Source organism: Acartia tonsa, chromosome 13 (assembly GCF_053477335.1).
Source record: "Acartia tonsa isolate MP-2025a chromosome 13, ASM5347733v1, whole genome shotgun sequence".
NCBI lineage: Eukaryota > Metazoa > Arthropoda > Copepoda > Calanoida > Acartiidae > Acartia > Acartia tonsa.
Window position 1 is genome coordinate 36749672 of NC_137272.1, and position 23102 is coordinate 36772773.

Sequence of the window (23102 nt, forward strand, 5' to 3'; positions counted from 1 at the left end):
TAATCCTCTGGACAATCCTTTTTATTGGATTAAAAAGGATCACAAAATTTATTCAATATATTTCTACAGCTTAGATAATGTCTAAAGTATTTTATTAGATTTCCATAGCATCCCTTTATGAAAAAGTAGGGAAAGGAGTGGACTGAATTAGCATTAAACCATCCCGGGACATATATGTGAAAAATCCTGATAATAGAGCGCTAAAGAGATATCTAAAACCACCACAGGACCAGTAGTAGAATCCAATCGGTTCAGTGGCTACCGAGATCTTAAGGGACAGACAGACGGACGGATAGACGGACAGACATCATTCTACTTTGTCTTATACAAGACTATTGATTCAATTTTGACAACATTACTTTTACAAATAAACACAAATTTATGTTTTCTAGACTTAAGAAAAGCGTTTGATATTATAATTTCATGCTAAAAAAACTAATAAGGGACTCTTTAAAACAGACAATTAATTAATATTTTACCTAAATTATTTATATGAAACTTTGCCTTTGGAAGCTTGAAGGAAAGAATGAATTGTAGATTCACTAGACTAACATTTTCCTCAATTTTTTCATTTGATTAGTTCAAATAGTGTTAATATAAAGCCGTACAAATCTTAATAACAATGATTGTTTATCCGATTAAGCGAATATTCTGCTCCCTTTTTTAGTACAAATATAAAGCTGTACAAGTCTTACAAATAACTATCTTGCCCGATTAAACGGATATTTTTCTACCTTTTTTTATTTTAAAGTTCCATTAGAATAGTTTTATCCGAATAATCGAATATTTTACTCCTTTTTTGGTAAAATTTATACTGGCCTCTAATTGGATCCTTTATTGTAAGACGTCATTTTTTTGTGCCACTTTACGCAGTCTCCCTTTCGTAGTACAAATATCTTGCTGTACATTTCTAACAAACAACAATTTTATCCGATTAAACGGATATCTAAAAGTGCTGCACCGGCAATAATTTTGCAATCCGACAATTCACACTCAGAGCTAACAATTTTATACCATACCTTTCCTCTAATTTTATAATGAGAGAAAAATCATTTTAAAAGAAAAATAGCTAGTTTTAATTACTTTTATTAATTTATAAAGTAATTATGTCTGTTCGTACAATTAAAAACTTATTCACCCCCCCCCCCCCTCCCCCCTCCTTTTTGATTTATTTTCCAGTAGGGCTTCGAAACCGATTAATATCCGCTGGATTTTGACCGGTTCTCAGCAGTACCTAAAAATTAAGTACAGCATCGTATTACAGACATTTTTTTGCGGATATCACTTTTAGAATCTTAAAATTAAAACCAGTTCTGTTCTTAATCTTATAATTTTATTTATATATCCGCGGCAAACTGTTTATACTATGCGATTTATAACTATTATTACACTAATCGAAAATTTTCCAAAATGATATTATTTTATGATGTTACAGAGCGTGTTTTAACAGTTGGATCCCAAATAATAAGGTAAATATTTTATTTTTTAAAATTATTAGTAGATTTTTTTCATTTTTTTTGTATATATATTTAAGCAAAACAAAAGAAAAAACAATGAAATAACAAAATAAACATAATATAAATTACTATAATTTAAGAATAATATTCATTTAATATATAAAAATATGTTACTTAAGTCAAAATATTAAAATATGTATGTAAATTATTATTTCTAATTCATATAATCGTTAAATATGTTGAATAAATAATGTTAGTAGAATCCTTCAAGTCGACACATCAAAATATAACTTCCCTCCTCGATTTTTGTCAAATTCTTAATTCTATCTTAATAAAAATGACGTCATACAATTCAAATGACCAATAATAGGCAAATACACAAACTAAATTATCAATTGCGGGCCAGTATACATTTTAATTGACCAATAAAAGCCTAGAATGACGTCCCTTTTATATCACTAAACTTTTTTTTAATCTGATTTTCTAGACTACTTAAATAAAGTAATTCCCCATTGTCCTACTCCTTTATTTCATATAATACAATTCAATACAAAAGAGCATGATAATAAAATGTATTTTTATATCAATTAGGTTAACATACTATGTAATATTACATGATTTCATTTAGGCAATAAAATAAGGAAAATCAAATATTTTTCTTTGCTTATAAAAACTACATACCCAATTTTTATTTCAGTGATAGTAAAAGATACGTAGTTCAAGAAGTAGGAGAGCTGTACATCCTAGCAGTTAACAGGCAGGACTCTGGACTATATACCTGTCAGGTAAGAAAACTAGTTCCAGAAGTAGGAGAACTGTATATTCTAGCAGTTAACAGACAGGACTCTGGACTATATACCTGCCAGGTAAGATATCAAGTTCCAGAATTAGGAAAACTGTACATCCTAGCAGTTAACAGGCAGGACTCTGGACTATATACTTGCCAGGTAAGATACCTAGTTCCAGAAGTAGGAGAATAGTATATTCTAGCAGTTAACAGACAGGACTCTGGACTATATACCAGCCTTGTAAGATATCCAGTTCCAGAAATTTGAAGACTATTATTCTAGAGGTTAACAGGCAGGACTCTGGACTATATACCTGTCAGGTAAGATACCTAGTTCCAGAAGTAGGAGAGCTGTACATTCTAGCAGTTAACAGGCAGGACTCTGGACTATATACTTGTCAGGTAAGATACCTAGGTCCAGAAGTAGGAGAACTGTACATCCTAGAAGAAATATTTTAGTATTAGCTAAATGTTAATCAGATGGCTGAATTAATATCAGGTCTGAAATCCCAGCGGAAACTTACTCTTTACTTACCTTATTAAATGTCTGTCCTACAATAATTCATAAGTAAATTCAAATCAGCAAATCTTTGTGAAACTGTGATTGGACTTGAACCGTCTAACCCAAGAACTGATGACAAATTGTTGTACTTGAAAACAAAATTACTTTTGATGTAAAAATATTTTTAAAATTGTTCCACGAAGCGGCGTGCACTTAAATTTAACCCAGACTGTATTCTTTGCAAGACTTGTCAATACAAAATTAAATATTTTAACAGCAAAGAAGAATTATCTGTCATTTACAATTTCATTTCAATTCCAATTTGTCCAAAAATAAGGTGGGCATATCAATATTTTGTGCTGTTTTTATATCAACATAAGTATGCTGGTTTCTTATAAATAAAAAAAAACATGTCGATAAAGTGTCAGTTATAAACATTTTATTTTTTACAACACATAGTTGAAATAATTCTTTTTGATATTTTACTGCGATCATTCATTCAAAGATAATTATGTAATCCATAAGTAACACAGCAATAAGAAGCTCACAAATTTTTAAACTAACATTTATGAATTAAAAATAGCATTCTTTTCAATCAAACTTTTAGATACCTCTCATTAATTTTTAGCAATTTATAAACAATATCCATTAGAAGCAAGACTGACGGAATATATTAGTTGTATACTTGATGCTCTTTGGTGAGAGAATCTTCACAAAAAAATCAACTTAAATAGCAGCCGAGAAATTACAATTCCCCCAAAGCGTTACTGACGTACTGACAGACGTTAAAACAAAGTTGATAATAGAATAGCTTTACTACAAAAAAAAAAATATACCTATCTATCTATTTCCTAACCCAACTTTTTCTATCTATCTATCTAGTTACGAAAATGAATGATCTGTTTACAAATATTCTTGAAATAAAAAGGCTGTCAGTCTGTCTCTCTGTCTGTCCGTTTGTCTGCCCTTCTGTTTGTCAGTGTCTACCAAAGTCTTAAGTCTTTAGTCATGGCTTATATTCTAACAAGAGAGATATAAGATTAGATGGCTATAGATAAAGAATCAGATAGATTGTTTTAAAACTTGAATTAAGAGATGCATAATACATAGATAAGTAAAACTATTGGGAATAGTCCCGATGCGTCGTATTTTTAAAATGGCTTTTTATAGGTTATTTTAGGTTAGGTTAGGTTATATTGGGTTAGGTGATTGCCGCACAGGGTTAGGTTATTGGCCCCTCAGGGTTAGAGCCCTTCGCAGGGGCTAGAAATAGAAGAAAAGCTACTGTGAAAAATACGAAGAATCGCCCCATAAGATGCGATGTTACGAAAGGGACTATACCCAAACTATTTTATGTATAAAAATGTTCATTTTTAAATTGCAGAAAAGTTGAAGTAAATATAGTCTTAGACAATATATCCATATTCTGATTCTAGTAGCTCTGAATAAGTGTATGTTTGTCTGTCTATGTGTCCAATAGTTGGTTATAGGAAGTATGTGTGTGTGTGTGTGTGTGTATGTGTGTGTGTGAAGTAACTGCCGATATTGTCAAAGGAATTCTTTACCCTTTAAAAATATTGTTTTTCTATCAGAGACCAACAAATTCTTGCTGCCAGGGCTCGGCAGCCGCGACTAAGCCTCAAATATAAACTCGTTGGAATGTTTTGAAAAAAATACTAAAAAGAAGGATCGTCTCATTTGGGTCAGGTATAGACTTTCAGCTGATTTTTAAAATTGTAAAAGGTTGATTTTCCTGAGGCTTATAGGCGGCTGACGCGCGGCTGCCAATCTCTGCTTTCTGGGGTAAAAGTTTATACATTTATTCAAAGCGAACCTTATATACATTTAGAGTTTATTTGTCCAAACGTTTGTTCCGTAACGAATTGTTGGATGTAAATATTTTTTATTTCAAATAACTGAATGATAATTCCTGTAACAATGAGGAATAATTTCTCTAACTCTGGCATAATTTTCAGAATTCCTGATTCAAATGATCGCTAATCGTAATTTTTGAAATAGTGAGCCTATAACGATTAAGTATAATTTTAGAAGCGTCCATATTACTATTAAGTCTGAAGATTTTGTTTGTTTTAGCAACGCTTTTATGAATGTTGTCAACCTTGTTATAATATCATGTAAATTTTATTAAAATGTATTTGAATAAATAAAAAAAACTTATATATAAAACACTTTCTATTTGAATTAAATTCTAAAAATAATATAAATAAAATAATAGTATTTAAATTTATTTTTTCGTAAGAGACACAATTTTAATAATATTTTTTTAGTATTGAAGCTAACTATATAATTCACTTTGACTGTCCGTCATTCCGTCAGTCAGTCAGTCCGTTATGCTATGGGAGAAATGTGATTTTCTCGGCTGCTATTCAATATAGACAACTGAAATTTTAATTTTATGATATATGCGCATTGCGCATCTATTCAATACATAGTTTTGTCCGTTTGTGTCAGTTTTGCGTCTAAAGACAAAATAACATATTTTTTACAGGTTTCGTGAGTTTAAAGTTTAAAATGTTTTTTTTTCTCTCGCATATTATATCTCTCTTCTTCAATATGCCAACTGAACATCTGCTATATAACTCCGTTTGTTGATTCCATATATTTGTGTTTCGCTACTTATGGATATTGTCTTTAGTCCCCAAATCTTTCTTATTTGTTGGCTTGACAATTTTTGGGCCTTTTGTGAATTTTTATTGGTTAGTTAGTTAAATTGAGTGTTCAAACGTTTAAACCACTAATTATAATCTACTGAAGGCATAATTTTGTGTATCACTGTTGGGAATCTATCAGCCTTTGTCTTATACCTTTAGATCCATAACAAGGATATGAATAAAAATGCAATTTTTTTTTTTAAATTGGTTGAAAATTCAAAGACTAAATAGTAAGTAATCTAACCTTAGACAACATTGAACAGGATGTATAGTTGCAATGATATACAAAAAAAATGCTGTAAGCTCTAATGGAATTATGCCTATTTATCTACCTATCTGCACTTCTTCTATCTAGTATTCTTTGTTAAGTCCAGACAGTTTGAAGAGTATAAATATTCAAACTATTTTTTGCATTGTTTAACACAGTTTACTAGCTACAAAACTTTCTATCTATCCATTTTTAAAAGCGAAGCTTTTCTATAATTAGGGTCGGTCCGTCCGTACGTCCGTCCGTAACGGATAGCTTTTTTTCATTAATTTAGGCATGTTAGAATTGTCCTATCGATTCCAAAATTTTGCATGGTGATTCCTTTAGTAGTTAGGTACGATTTAGAAAGCGTAGCAACTCTATAATCATGACCAAAATGTCCGTACGTCCATTTTAAACATGTTGATTTTTTTACTTTTTTAACAACACATTTTTATGTGAATTAATCATCTGATTGGTCTGATTTTTGGTATATTGATTCCTGGGACAACAAAGTATAATGTAATGAGCGAAGCATCTCTATTATCAAGTCCTAAAAATGTAAGTATGTCCATAAACATTATCCTGAATCAAGCAGTTTTTTCAACAAATTTACTTACAATTTTGCTTTGACCCTCATACATTTATGTTATGATTATTCAGTTCTGACAACAAATGTTAATGTCCGTTTGTCCTACCGTTTCAGTGCTTCGCTTTTATGGATGTTGTCATCCTTGTTTCTATCTGTCTATACTTTCTATATCTGTCTGTTTGTCAAATTTGTAGAAGTAGCAATACTTATATAAAATTGTGTCGATCCACTAAAATGGAAATAATAAAACATTCCTGGGAGAAAGAAATTCTTTAGAAAGTGACATTTTCTCAGCTGCTACTAAATCTAGACTGTTATGGTCATATAAAGATTACTTTCATCAAGAAGCATTTACTTTATAACTAACTTTGTCAGTCAGTTCAAACATAATATTATGTTAAACATGTATTTCATTTTCTAGAGTAGCAATATTATCTTTTATCTTTGCCTTTGATATGAGAAATGCAGCGCTTCTGAATTAATTCAATTAACAAGCTTAGCTAAATAGATAATTGTGTTTCATATACAATGGTCTGTCTTGTAATCTAACGTTATAGGAAATTTTTTTTATTGAAGATTGTATTATGTAATTGCAAGTTTTTTATTCCATTTGTTTTATATAAAACTCTTGACACAACCCAATCTGTCCCGATTTTGTATCACTTTGAAAAGTGCGATTCCAGTTACGTCATATACTTTTTATATGACGTCACAGGAATCGCACTTTTCAAAAGTGATACAAAATCGGGACAGATTGGGTTGTGTCAAAACTCTTAACCTGAACGTCCATTCCCCCTGGTATAAATGTTAAATGCCTACAACTATGTGAAACTTTTGTTATGTGTCAACAATTAAAACATAGTTTAACATAGGTTATTCAACTTTCTATTTGAAATTAATTCAGTAAAAACTAATATAGATAATAAATAGTTTAGTTATTTACAGCATCGAATTATAAAAAATTTCCGCGGTCATCGAAATGAAAAATTATAGGATTTAAACAAGTTTTGTTAGCGCCGTGGGGCCTAAGGTCCGGGCTAACAACTTTTTATTATTGAGATCTTTCAGAAAATGGTCGAACAATGACAAAGCCAAAATTGTCCTGTTGTGACGTCATAAATTTTGGTACAGGAGAAGGGAAGGGGCGAAGAAATCTCTTAAAAGAAGATGGGAGAAATGGGGTTCTTCTTTCCTTTCCCTTTCCCGAAATCTATGACGTCACAACAGGATAATATGGGCTTTTTCTCGTGCAATCAAAAAGAACATTCGATTAGAGCCACTTTTACTAATATTTTACCTCAAATTCACAAGATATCATACAATTATTTTATTAATCTGATTTTCCTGAATTTAAATCTAATTTTAATCATTTTACATTTATTGAAATTAAAGTTGAAAATATTAAATAAAATGAAAAGATTAGACAATGTTAAAAACAATTGTTTTTTAAACTTTTTGCTTGTGGAAATGTCATGATTTTATTTTGAAAACTAAGTTGAGAAATAAATTTAATTGTTTTACAGAATCTGGGCCAAATTATTTTTTTTTATGGCAGTGCTACAAAATATCATAATAATTTTGATACGAAAAATATCTTAAATGATAACCTAAAACATTATTTATTTTTTTGATTATGATGGACTCAGGTTTTAGATGCAATTTTAAAATAACATTCAAGAAGATAATAAGATATTCTTTGGTTGAAGCCCCTAGAAGCTATAGATGATGTGCTTATGAAAAACTAAGAATAAGCAAAAATACTAATACATTTTTCTCTTCAAAATATTATAATGAACATTTCATAAACTCAGACATTTGCTAATTCACTTATTAGCAAAAATAAATTTAATGTTGCATTTTTTGGTTAAAAAAACATTTTAAATGACTGAATCAAATCTTCAGCCAAAATTTGTTTTTATTTATAGAAACCATTTTACTCATAAGTAAGAAATATTTGATAAAAAATTGTTTTGTAGAACCATTCAATTCTTATGATGGATAGATTTTGAAGCTAAAAACAAAATTGGTTTAGACGGCACAGAACAATAATACAGTCTCAGAACACACTGCATTACCTTGTGTAACATAGTGCCTTCAGAGCAATCAACAATATCAAAATTTAGTCAAAATTCCTTATTGATTGCAAAATCTTTCTCAGTATCTCTTAACTGTACTGTTAAAAATAATGTCTGAAAATAGTTGTAAATAATAAATCTCTTTATGATTAAAGAAAAAAAGAACAGCCAAGTAAAATGTATTTGATAAAATTTGAGATAAAAAAATTAATAGTTTCATAACATTTATAGAGTAGATGCGTATTGATCTGCAAAATATTATTGGAAAAACTCAGCCTCTAACATTAACCTACCCATAAAAAAATATCACATTGCCCACTAGGGTATCACAAAAAGCCAACAGTCCAAGTGAGTTGTGTAGTAGTACAGCCTCTATACTAAATACAAGCCAAGAGTAAATCATCTAATCAGGTTAATTGTGAAAAACTAAAATAAAATGCCAAAAATACAAAGTTTTGTTTAGTTTGCCAGACAGTTTCTTATAAAGGGTCATACTGATGCATCTGGAATATCTAAGTAGTTTAACTTCTCTAAAACAAATCAATACTTTATAATTTGCAGTCAAGGTAACTAGTAAAAGTTATTTAGCTCTTAAAATTTTTCTAAATCTTATGGTTAGCAAATACAATGTGACAATATTTTGTTATTTCTGGAAACCATTAAAGAACAAAATAGAAAACTTAAAATTTATAATATCTTTTAATACTGTAAATAAAATTTTAATGAAGGTAACAAAAAAATTTAGGCCTAAATAAGTCCACCCCTTTGAAATAGATAAAATAGGCCTTCAATCCAATTACAGTAAAATATAAATACATAAGAAGACTTGATATTGTTTATGAGTGCATGATGACCCTGGCCTTAATTTCTTCAACCAACTTTCAAACTCTAATTTTGCATAACAGAACTAAATTTGTCAATCTTCATTAAGTCAAACTGAAATTCTGACCTCTAAGCTTTACTGTGATAAATAAGTATAAATGAAGTTACGCAGAGATTTTGCAATTTTGTGTTTGTTTTTACATTGTGAAGAAAGTCCAGTTTTATAGCCTTGTGACAGGGTCATTTAATTTTGCAAAACTGTTGCTTTCAATAGTACCAATTTCTAGCCCCTCATTTCCGGAATCTATGAATTGGCTTGCCTACAAATGTTTCAAAGCATATTTTTTTTGTATTCATGACTTTACAAGAAGCTTTCCTACTTTATGTCTTACTTCCTAATTCTTCATGTTAAGCTAACTAAGAGTTCTACCCATTTGAGTTAAAGAAACCCTGCAAGAAATACACCGCTTTAACTGCTAAAAGACTGCAGCTTCAACAACTAAAAAGTTACAGACATTTCAAAATTATTTTTTAGTACAGTGAGAATTTTGAAAGATTTTCATTGCTCATGATAGAAATTTCAATATTAAATTACATCGTCTAGAAGCAAAATTAAAAGCTTAAAGGCTGGCATTCTCACACTACAATACTCTCAGTACAACGCAAATTAAACTGAATTTTGAATATAAAGAACGGTGTTTTTATTGTAAAAATGTTATCAGTTACTGGCATCCAAAGTTTCTGCCAAAAATAAGCTTATAATTTTCTTTCTAGGGGATGTATCTTTTGGGTAGTGGGTCTACTCGTGGCATTCTTTCAGTAGTTAAAGCGGTATATTTCTTGCAGGGTGCCTTTAAGGAAATAAAATAAGAAGAAAAAAATAAATAAAACACTGCAGTACATAACTCTCAATGAAATGTATCTCAAAATTTAATTAAAACTTATGGTAGGAAATTATAGATTTTCGTGGGTTGAGAAATTTGGAAAGTGTTTCATTAAATTATCTCCAGTTTTAACAATCTTCATATTTCATGTCTGTGTGTCTGTCTTTCTGTCTGTTGTACCAAAGGATCTTGCTAACTGTTCAACTAATAATAATTATATTCTGAAAGGTTTAGTAAAACAATAATGAAATATGACGTTTTCTTTACTTGTTATTTTTGTATCACCACCCTTATAAATATTATGCAGAAGAAAAATTGTGCAACTTAACTCAATATTCATTGACAAATGCTTCAAATAGTTATCAGAATAGTATTATGCAATTTATCATAAATAGGTTTATAAAACTATTTTCCATCATTTATTTGCCAATTAATTTAAAATATTTTACTTTTTGATCATTTAGTGGTTTTGCCTTTAACCTCCAGGAGTTTAGGGGCTTTACCCTATGTGGAGAAAGAGTTCAACCAATAAAAGCTAGTTTGTAAAAAAGAAATATATTTGTTCTGTTTATTTTTTGTCTTACATTTTTATCATTTATATTTGCATTATCAGTTGAGCTGAATATTTTCTTATTTTTACAAGTGTTCTGCAGAACAAAGGTGTTCCAAGAAATCCGCAAAAGAATTAGATATTTTCATTATCACGGTTCAGATTTTTCCGATTTTGTCAAAATATGTATTGTATTCAATGTTACAACATCCAAATTACTTCTGATTTTTAACTAAGACTTGGGTTTAAAAAACTGTTTCTCAACTTATTTATTCTTGTCATTTGATTCAATAATATGAATCAGAAAACATTTTCCATTCACTGAATTAGAACCGGATCTCTGTCATACTGAAAAATCATGCAAAGAATCGTTTTAGGGACAATATTCCACGAATATTAAAATAGAATTAAAAAAATAATACCAGTTTTGTTAGTCCTGGCATTCGGCCCCTCACGTTACCAAAACGCTATCAATCTAATAGGTTTTTTTTGTATTTTAATATCCACGGAAAGCTGTCTATAACACGATTCGATAAATAACTATCATAATATGATATTTGTTGAGGCCTTTTGTTGATATATATTATTCAGATTTGTTGAAACACCTATAATAATTAGTTAGCATTGATAAGTAATTACATCTGTTAAGCTAAGTACTATCAAGCAGGGATATAAAAGGATAAGACAATGGCTGATAAATTGACATGCATCCCCAATGATGATACATTGAAATACCCCTTTTGTAGATTATAATAACGTTTGAAACGTTTGAACACTCGACTTAATGAATCAACCAATCAAAATTCAAGAAAAGTACCCAAAGTTGATAAATTAACGAATAAGAAAACGTTAATACAAAACTTTGGGGACTAGGGTAATAAACAGCCCAATGTCCCCTCCCTCCCTGATTATTAAGAGTCTAGCTATTAAAAAGGTTTTATCTATTTATTGTTTAGTATATTAATTCTAAGATTTTTTATTTGAAAAAAACAAGGTTGACGCCATATAAATGAACTGTTCATAAATCCTTGTAATAAAGTAACAGGTGTCTGTTTGTTTGTACCGAAGGATCTCTTTAACCACTGAACCGACATGGTTCGCCTTTACAGTGGAGCTTCTCATAGGTCCTGGGAAGTATTGTTGTTAAGTACAAGATTATAATTTTAAATTGAAATTTTAGAAAAACAAAAAAATACCATAACATATCTTATTTATCACTTGATCGTTAGGGTCCTTGTTTATAATACATTTATCTGGTAATATTGGTTTTATGTAAATATACATATCCTTATACTAAAGTAACAGGATGTTTGTCTGTGTGTGTATCTGTGTGTCTGTACCGAAGGGTCTCGCTAACCGCTGAACCGATCGGGTTCTCCTTAACAGGGTAGATTGTCATATGTCCCAGGAAGGTTTATAACTATTTTGGGGGAGGGTACCACCACCCTCCCAAGAGAAATCACAATAAAATCAAAAATATTAAATATTTCCACCACATAGTCTCGCTAGCATAGTCGCGCTACGTAGTCGCGCTGCGTAGACGCATGAATTTAACAATTGATAACATAGACAAGTTATTTCTCAAATTAGATATTTAAAATAAAATAAAAACATTTAAAGGCCACTAGAGGCCTCTAGGGGCGTAGCCGCTAGTTGAAGAATAAAGTAAAACTAAATATATAAAAGCAATATGCAAAATGTTGTCTATTTATAGTTTTTATAGACACCTTTCTGCGCGAATATTAAATTGCAAAGTTTTTAAAATTTAAACCAGTTTTGTCAGCCCCGAAGTCCCTGGTGAACAAAACTATTATTAATTTGTGATTTTTATGTTATCATTAGTATAAAATAATTTGTATTACTTTTGAAGATATACTGCATAGACGTCCAAGAAAAATTTTAGCTTTTCAATTTTTACCCCCCCCCCCCCCCCAAATAAAAAAATTGCCTCTATGATATTAGGATCCCCCCCCCCCAAAATAAGCTAAGGGGGGCCGTAGGCACCCCCAAAATTTTAATTTTCAAATTTTTACCCCCCCACCCCCCCAAATGAAAAAGCTTGGACGCCCCTGCCATACTGGGAGAACAAATAACTGGGACAGATGCCTTAAAATATTGGACATAGAAAGATTTGGTCTTAAAGTTAATTAATTCTGCTATAGGTTGATTATGAGGGCAAGACCTGGAAGAAATATTATAACCTGGAGGTTTTTACCCAACCTGTCCTGCAACTACTACCAGAACAGGTACGTGAATAGATAAAATAACAGGACTTATGTCTGTCTGTCTGCACCGAAGGATCTCGCTAACCGCTGAACCGAAGTGGTTCTTATTTACAATGTAGCTCTTCATGTGTCCTGGGAAGGTTATGATTATTTTGGGGAAGGATACCACCACACTTGTGACTCATGAGAGAAATCCCCCGTAGAATAGAAATGCAAATAAAAACAAATTGCTGCTAGAGACCACCAAATGCTTAGAAAACATTTATACCAGAAAACATTTCTTGGTGCTACTAGAAGCCTATAATATTTTGTTATAACATTATTATTTCAGAGTGTACTAGTGTACAAGATAGGTGAGTCTGTGATCCTCTGCTGTGTTATAATATTATTATTTCAGAGTGTACTAGTGTACAAGATAGGAGAGACTATGATCCTCTACTATATTATAATATTATTATTTCAGAGTGTACTAGTGTACAAGATAGGTGAGACTATGATCCTCTGCTGTGTTATAATATTATTATTTCAGAGTGTACTAGTGTACAAGATAGGAGAGACTATGATCCTCTACTATATTATAATATTATTATTTCAGAGTGTACTAGTGTACAAGATAGGAGAGACTATGATCCTCTACTATATTATAATATTATTATTTCAGAGTGTACTAGTGTACAAGATAGGAGAGACTATGATCCTCTACTATATTATAATATTATTATTTCAGAGTGTACTAGTGTACAAGATAGGAGAGACTATGATCCTCTACTATATTATAATATTATTTTATTATAATATTATATTATTATTTCAGAGTGTACTAGTGTACAAGATAGGTGAGACTATGATCCTCTGCTGTATTATAATATTATTATTTCAGAGTGTACTAGTGTACAAGATAGGAGAGACTATGATCCTCTACTATATTATAATATTATTATTTCAGAGTGTACTAGTGTACAAGATAGGTGAGTCTGTGATCCTCCGCTGTGCTGCCGAGTCCTGGCCGAATCCCGTCATTTTCTGGTACAGGGACAATATCTCAGAACCTATTGGTAATTCATTTATAGATAGTCACATAGACAGATAGAAATTCCAGGACAAACGCAGGAGTGACAAATGTTGGGGTAGACAAACGCATATGTGACAAATGTCAGAGTTGACAAACGTAGGAGTGACAAATGTCAGAGTGGACAAACACAGTGTCTAAATTATTAAGTTGTTTAAGTATTTCTGTACAGGTTAGGTTAGGTTAAGCTATGAATATACAAATAAGAACACCGCAGGGTTGGATGGTTAAAAATTGAGTTACAGAGTAGCTTTACAATAACAAAACACATTTATTCATTATCCTGAGGTAATAAAAAAATCCTACTGATCTTTCCTCAATTAATCCTAATAAAATGAAAACAGAAATGAAAATTAATTAAAAACCTTTTTCCTTTAATAAAGTAATAGAACATTATTCATTATTTAATATTGTAATAAATAGGAATATAAATACCTTATTTCAACTATAGAGCATCAATAACCCCCCTTTTTTACATTCTGTAAAAACCCTCAATAGACAAGTATTCCTTATTATAAATAAATCTTTACAAACATTTTGAATTGATAAGACAATTCCAACATGCATTAAATCCAGGGAGTAAGGGAGGGGACAATGGGCAATTAATTCAATTTAAGAGTTTTTGAAGAAAGGCCATGAAAACCAGAATAATCCCGAAAATATGGTGGAAATTGTAAAGTGATTGTTGATTAAATCTAGAAAACCATAAACTAAGAAAAAAGTTCCAAGAAAAAAAGCAATCATTTGAAAATAAGATTACCAGTATTACAGACTGACATAACCATTCTGTAATTAATTACTAGAAATATCTCCCTGGATCTCTTCAGATGACAGGGAAAGAGAAAAGAGATTTGGGGGCAAGTGATGTGAACACGGAAAAAAGGGGCAGGCAGGCGTGTAGCTGGATGGGCAAGTATATGACCCACACGCCTTCCTGCCCCTTTTTATCCTGTTTATTTCCCCCAACTCCCTTCTCCATTTCCCTTTCTCGTCTACTTTTAAAAAGGAGGTGGGGATGAAGGGTGTGAAATATAGTATGGGAGGGGGGCCGTGTATTTATATTTGAACTACTCTCTGTCTGCAAAACTATATATATTCAAAACTAACATAGCGAGTAACGGCATTTCTTGCGCAAGTCCCCAAACTCAGTCAGAAACTGCTAAATTCTTGCACATTCCCTTTAAGCCAGTCCCCAAAGTCTGAGACTCCTAAAGATTGAATATTCGATCCATTGTCCCCTCCCTTACTCCCTGCATTAAATCTATGATGATAGCTGTAATTAATGAATGAACTTAGACACACAAGAACAGGTTTTTAAAAATGAGAGAAAGCTAGGGGGAAGGTTTCTCACTGCCAAAATGTGTAATTGCACTTTTTTTAAATGTATGTTTTACGATGTCTATACAATAAATAGGTTGAGGAAATGATACATGAAAAAAAATTCCCTTCAAATTTTAATGATTACCTAGATATAAAAAGAATAGTTTTTGTTTCAATAATAAACAATTTACATGTTAATCTTTTTGTAATTTTTAGGTCAAGGATTGTCATTGAAGCTAATTATTGATAAATGGTCAGATGGTGCTTATAGGTAAGATAATATTTTTAAAACAAAATTTACATAGCGACATCCATGAGCTCTTTCCCAAGAGATTGATAATTAGTCAGAATAATATAAGTTGCGTCTGTGCTTACCCACAAATTACCAACAGACAAAACGATGCATTTTAAATGTATTGTCCTTTCTAGAATAGAGCTAGAGGGGATTTGTTCAGTATCTTAATTATGTGGGGGTGGGTACACCAACGGGATGTATTTTCTATAATCAACCCCCATGGAAAATACAATGCACGCCACTGTCCTATCCCTATATCCATGAGTTCTATATGATGCTTTTGTTAGTTCCTAGATTTTCCTAAGGAAATTGGTTCATTTTTAACAATAGAAGTATTAATGGGGTAGGTCGGTATTACCAGGTATGGAGAGGATATTGAACTATAAATTAATGTTGGTACCCAAATTTTATAAATACAAATTTTTATTCGTTTGCTTAAAATCTTTGGGTACTTTTTTTTATGTAGTTAAATATCGCATATATTAACCCTTAACGGTCCGGGGGGGGGGCGTCCCCCATCCGGTTTTTTCTATCTCATTTTCTGTGTGTGAAAGATAAAGAGCCCAAACTGCTTGACTTTTTAAGTATGGGTATGACACATAACTGAGAGTTGGAATTTTTTGAATATATCCATCCTGGCGGGCACAGGATGCCAGCAAACCTGGCAGGGTCATCCAGGTAAGGAGCAAAAATATTTTTTTGACTAAAACAAAGCATTTTATCATACCAAATTACTAAAAAATCCTCTAGTAGTACATCCTTATATGAAATACAGGTGTTCAAGTCACTTTCAGGTTCCAGGTATGATCCTGCAGGTCCTGATCCTCCAGGTCTCCAGAAATCTTTAAAAGGCTCCTGTGGCCGCAATTTTTGATCTAGAGACTTCAAATTTTAAACTTAAGCTTTTCTGACATGTCTACATAACATATTAAAATTTCATGAAGATCCGCCGCCGTTTTCCCGCCGACCGCCGACTGCGGCGGCTGGCAGCTGCCAAGTACAGCTGCGGCCGCTGAAATTTATATTTTGATATTTCTAATGTAAAATTTACATAAAGATAAACATTTTCTGGAAAAAAAAATTTTCTTCTAGCTTCAAAAATAAGAAAAATACAGCCGTTTGAAATTTTTAAGTAAAAAAAGACCTAAAAACAAAGGTTGTTAAATAAAAGGGTGAAGGAAGCGAAAATTGACTTAGACCTATAAAAGGTCGGAAATTCATTATCAAACAGGGGACTTGCACAAAAAAATTTAGCCCTCTAGCTCTAATAGGAACTGAGATAATAAGGGGGGGCGTTTAACGCCCCCCCCCCCCCGACCGATTAAGGTGCGGCTAGGGGCCCGACTGTAAAGGGTTAAAGACAGTTTTCCATGGATATGCGATGCGATGCGATACATGAGTTATCAGTTTGGCTCGGAACCGGTTTTGATCGTTTGGAAATTTATCGGATTCGGTGCCATACTACAAATAGGTTTAATACTAACTCAACTTACATTATATTATATTTGACTCGCCCTTATCCTTAATTTTTTTGTTATCTTTTAAGTCATCATACCATAAAATTAATTTTTGCATACCCAAAAATGATTATACTGCAGTTTTAACAGCACAAATATGATTTAAACTGATTTTTACCCTTTGAATTGTAGTAATTATCACACTTCCATTGATCTATTCCTTTATCCGGTGATTTAACCAAGGACCAATTTTAATAATTCTATGTAAGTGTCAAAATTGAAAATTAGAGGGGAAATATCCAGGGATCTAAAGGGATAAGACAATGGCTGATAAATTGATGTACATCCCAAATGATAATGTACAAAATACCCTTCCGTAGATTAAAATTAGTAGTTTTAATGTTTGGACACTTAACATCATCAACCAACCAATCAAATACAATTAAAGTCCCCAAAGTTGTTAAGCCAACGAATAAGAAAACTTTATAATAAAACTTTGAGAACTAGTGTTATAAACACTTTGTCCCCTCCTTCCCTGGGAATATCCTTCTTCAAATTAAAAGATTAAATTCTCTCTTCCAATTGAATAAACTTATTCTATATTTGTCACCATGAAACCAAATATTTAATGCAGAGATCTAAAGGTATAAGACAATGGCCGATAAATTACTGTACTTATCTATTGATGATACACAAATTTACCTCTTCTATAGATTACAATTAATGGTTCAAACGTTTGTATACTCTTAATGAACCAGCCTATCAAAATTCAAAAAAGTTCCCAAATTCTTTTAGCTTTCAGTACACAACTTACTTAGTCCGTTAGTCTGTCGGTTATGCTAAAAAAAAGAGATCTAAAGGTTTCGTGTTTTTTTTAAATATCTTTCTGCTTATTATTTGTCATCCTATCTTTTTTGACTAATTAACATCTGTTCTTTAACACCAATTTGCCCGTTTTTCCATCCCTGTTTTTTTGTGACTCGCTACTTATGGATTATTTATTATCAATTCTTTTTAGATGTGAAGCTTCTAATCAAGTCGGGAATGCTGTCGGTGTATTCAAGATTAAAGTTAAATGTAAGTATTTTGATTTTTTCAATTACCACACTAAATTTCATATTTAAAACGTTATCAATACATTGTTATCAACAGTTCGGTTTTCAGATACAGGTTATGCAATAAAAGAGTTGGTTGTCTGTTGATGTTACTGTACGACAGACCATTAATGGAAAAGTTAAAAAGAAACATCAAACTCGACCTTTATTTACAAGATTAATTTTCACTATATCTATAATACAAAGAAAAATTATGTCTGTCCGTATGAAGCTTAAGATCTCGGTAACCACTGAACCGATTGGATTCTACTCTTCAGAGAATATACTTACTGGTCCTGTGGTGGTTTTAGGCTATTTTCTTGGGAGGTGGGACACCCCCAACCCCCCTTAAGACCAAAAAATCCCCCCTTCATTTTTTTGCAGAAGATTTCCCTGGTCCTTTTTTTTGCAGAAAATTTCCTTGGTCCTTTTTTTTTGCAGAAGATTTCCCTGGTCCTTTTTTTTGCAGAAGATTTCCTTGGTCCTCTTTTTTTTGCAGAAGATTTCCCTGGTCCTTTTACGAATTTCAACTTAATTTTTTTTTTTTGATCACCTATTGGGGCAAAGCCCCTAGAGGCTAGGGGCGAAGCCGCTAGTTCATATATATAAGAGCACAAAGCTCTATAAATATTGGACTGTAAATTTCACTCTTTGAGTCTTCATCCAAAGTTTTAGAACACTTATCCTCTTAGAAAATTTTTTTTTCAATTTTTTTCAATTTTGTACCCCCCCCCCCCCCTTCCCCCCCGACTACCGACGAACAACTATTTTAGGTTAGGTTAGGTTTTAGGCTAGGGAGGGGCAAGGCAAGGGGGCCGAGCGCTGCGGCTAGGCAGGCTAGGGAGCCGAGCGCTGCGGCCAGAGTTCATAGTTAGCTGTCGGGGGAGGGGGGGGGGGGTACTCAAATTTTCAATATTTCTAAATTTCTAAGAGGATAATACCACTTTCTCTTATTCTCTTATTGATAAAAAACTTTGGATACTTTTGTTAAATATCGTTTGGATGGTTCGAGGTATTAATGTCCCCAAGTTTTGATTAATAATTTTAATCTACAGAAAGAAAGATTTTGTTGATCGTTATCAAGATTTCCACTATCTTATCTCTTAAGATCCTAGTTAAATTTCAATCATTATGCTTTAGATAAACCAGAGCTGAAGATTGAGCAAGAAGCAACTGTGAATTATTGTTCTATTGAAATGAAACTCTATTGTCATGTAGAGTCATATCCACCTGCAGAGGTTAGTATTGTTCTATTGAAATAAAACTCTATTGTCATGTAGAGTCCTATCCACCTGCAGAGGTTAGTATTGTTCTATTGAAATGAAACTCTATTGTCATGTAGAGTCATATCCACCTGCAGAGGTTAGTATTGTTCTATTGAAATGAAACTCTATTGCCATGTAGAGTCCTATCCACCTGCAGAGGTTAGTATGTTCTATTGAGATGAAACACTATTGTCATGTAGAGTCATATCCACCTGCAGAGGTTAGTATTGTTCTATTAAAATGAAACTCTATTGTCATGTAGAGTCATATCCACCTGCAGAGGTTAGTGTTGTTCTATTGAAATGAAACTCTATTGTCATGTACAGTCCTATCAACCTGCAGATGTTAGTATTGTTCTATTGAAATGAAACTCTATTGTCATGTACAGTCCTATCCACCTGCAGAGGTTGGTATTGTTCTATTGAGATGAAACTCTATTGTCATGTACAGTCCTATCAACCTGCAGAGGTTAGTATTGTTACCGATTACCGATAAATCGATGTATATGTGAAACACAAAATTACCTCTTCTTTATTTTAAAATTAGTGGTTAAAACGTTTAGACATTCAACTTTATTAATCGACCAATCAAATATAATAAAAGTCCCCAAAGTTGTTAAGTCAAGGAATAAGAAAAAAAAACTTATCAAAAAACTTGAGGGACTAGCGTAATAAACAGCCTAATGTCCGCTCCCTGCCGGATAGACCTATTCCATCATTCTTCTTAATAAAAGAATTAATATAACATAGAAGGTATATATGTATTTGTTTGTTTATTGCAATTAATGTCTGGGAGGGAGGAGACATTGGATTGTTTCTTACACTAGTCCCCAAAGTTTTATGATAACGTTTTCTTATTTGTTGGCTTAAGAACTTCGGGGACTTTAATAAATTTTTATTGGTTGGTTCATTTAATAAAGTGTTCAAACGTTTCAACCACTAATTGTAATCTACAAAAAGGATAATTTAGTGTTTGATTACTGGGGATGTACGTACATCAATTTTTCGGCCATTGTCTTATCACTTTAGATTCCTGAATTAATATACATGTACATATATCATTGTAATTGTTATAGATTGTTTTTTGGTTCTTATAAAAAGATTAAGCTAAATATAGAGGCAAAGAATAATTTATATAATTTTTTCTCATATTTTTAAACTGGCTATCTCTGGATCTATCTATCTACTTATATTTATCTATCCATCTATCTATCTAGCTGTCTAGCTCTAACAAATTAATGATTTTTGGTGTTGATAAGTTGTGAACGAAAGCATCACAACTGTAGATTTAAATCATTTTGGTTGAACAGTTTAGATGCTACAAGTTTATAACGAACAAATTAAAATTTTGTAAAAGTACCCATAGTATTGGGGGAGCGAATGATAGAACGATGTTATAAAACTTTAGGTACCAGTGTAATTTACGGTCCAATGTCTTCTACATCCCTAGTCTAGAGTATCAATGAAAATCCCATTCCTGATAGCTATATTTTTACTATACATTCTTCACTTTAGTCAGTTTTTATTCGTTCATCTATCACTCTATTCATTTATATATGCTTCCATGTATCTATCCACCATAAAATCTATCAATTCTATTATCCATCTATCTAACTAAAATCCTTTTATTTCTAGTTATGGTGGAGTCACAACGGATTTGCTGATAATATTCTAAATCAAACTAACCCTTCAATTCTACACATCAAGTACCTGGGTAAGATGGCGAAGCCCTGAGGTTTTTTAGAGGTTTTCTTTCCTTTTCTCACATTCCTCCTTTTTAGACGTATTTTAATGACGTCATATATGACACTTTCCCGCGCTTCGATATGCATAATCATTCTTAACCCTTACAGCTCGGGCCCCAATTCCCACCTTAATAGATCGGGGGGGGGGGGGGGCTCAAAAAGCCCCCCCCCCTCTATCTCGGCTGCAGGTATAGATAAAGACGTAAAATTTTTTTCTGGTGGTTCATGTGTATTTTTAGAGAAAATTACTTTTTCTAGTCATAGCGGCCAGACCGCTCCTTAGCCGCTTTTTAGCGGCCAGCCGCTAAATTTTAAAACAGCTGTAGAGCGGCCAATTTTGCAGCTAGGATGACCAAATTTTAGGACGAACTTTTATTTTTCATAACAAAAAAAATTACTTTTTCTGATCATCGCCGAAAAACGGCAAATAACGGAAACCGCCATTTTCGGCGGTTACGGCGGTAAAACGGCGGTTGGCGACGCAAACTAATATTTTTATCTGTTTATTATTGCTCAAGGATTTACCAAAAAAAAATTTAGGTCTCTAGCTGTAATAGAAGTCACGATATTCATGATATATGTCTGTAGTAAAAGCCGGACAAAAATCGGTCATAAAGTCGGTCAGGGAGCGGTCAAACGGTCATAACACCACTTTTCTCAGAAGGTCATTGATATCTAAGTATTCACCAAAAAAATTTTAGGTTTCTACCTTATACACAAAAGTCATAATGAAGAAATTAAGATTTAACAGTTTAAACCTTGTAGCATAGATTTGCTATTTGGTAGACTTTTTTTAAAAGCGAAGCTTCGCTATAATTAGGGTCGGTCCGTCCGTACGTTCGTCCGTACGTCCGTCCGTCCGAGATAGATAGCTTTTATTCGTTAATTGAGGCATGTTAGAATTGTCCTATCGATTTCAAACTTTGCATGATGATTCCTGTAGTAGTTAGGTACGATTTAGAAAGCGTAGCAACTCTATAATCATTACCAGAATGTCCGTACGTCCATTTTAAACATGTTGATTTTTCTAATTTTTAACAGCTAATTTTTATGTGATCTAATTATCCGTTTGAACTGATTTTTGGTGTATTGATTCCTGGGACAACAAAGAACACTATTTTAAGCGAAGCAACTCTATAATCAAATCCTAAAAATGTAAGTATGTCCATAAACTCAATAAACATTATCCTGTATCAAGAAGTTTTTCAACAAATTTACTTACAATTTTGCTTCGACTCTTATACTTGTATATTCTGATAATTCAGTTTAGACACTATACAAGTGTTAACGTCCGTTTGTCCTACCGTTTCAGTGCTTCGCTTTTATGGATGTTGTCATTCTTGTTATGTTATAAAGGTACATATTATCCTGTCTCTATTTAAAACTGATGCATAATGTAACAGGGTTTAAGGTATAAGCCAATGATGGACTAAAAATCAATTTTATTTCTTAATTGGTTTGTTTTAAATTCAATCTTTGATTTCTGGTTTTAATTTTGGGGAAAGAAATGGTTGTTGATTAATATGTTAGTATTCCTTTATCTTTATTAATGTCTGATGTATATGTGTGTCTACTAGGGGAGGGACTCAAAATTATTTTCAAGGCAAAAATTTTAGCAGCACTGATGGAATCATTGAAGCTAATATTCATTTTTATACTATAGGCTGATTTTTCAATTGAATTAGGGCATGATTTCTCAACATAAAATAACCTAAAACCTGAAAGGCAGAGCCAAATTGGTCCAGCGGTTAAATAGATATTATATTTAATCTGCACAAGCATCATTCTACTTTAAATATCAGAATAACCGTCGCGCCCCTGGCAACTATGGGAGAGGGGTATAGTAGTAAAATAGCCCAATACCATCCCAGAATATAAATGAAGCTTTCCTAAAAAGAATTAACTTTAAATAATTGGATAGTTTTGCTTAATGTAAAATAAAAATATCATACAATTTGTAGACCCCCAATGATATAAAAAGATCCTTTACCCAAGGGAGTTTTAAATCATGTAGCAGGAAAGTATGGGTTAGTATGTATGTATGA

General features: G+C 32.2%; 1 protein-coding gene across 1 annotated transcript in view; it reads left to right on the forward strand.

Moving 5' to 3' along the window:
- The first annotated feature begins 1410 nt into the window (after positions 1-1410).
- The window catches only part of LOC145304355 (lachesin-like), a 34916-nt gene continuing 13224 nt past the window's right edge, over positions 1411-23102 (forward strand). Inside the window, exons 1-8 of the mRNA XM_080146223.1 lie at positions 1411-1469; positions 2155-2242; positions 12751-12834; positions 13760-13868; positions 15419-15473; positions 17973-18031; positions 19189-19286; positions 20948-21026. Coding sequence (XP_080002349.1) covers positions 1411-1469; positions 2155-2242; positions 12751-12834; positions 13760-13868; positions 15419-15473; positions 17973-18031; positions 19189-19286; positions 20948-21026 — 631 coding nt within the window. The remainder of the gene's footprint in view (positions 1470-2154; positions 2243-12750; positions 12835-13759; positions 13869-15418; positions 15474-17972; positions 18032-19188; positions 19287-20947; positions 21027-23102) is intronic.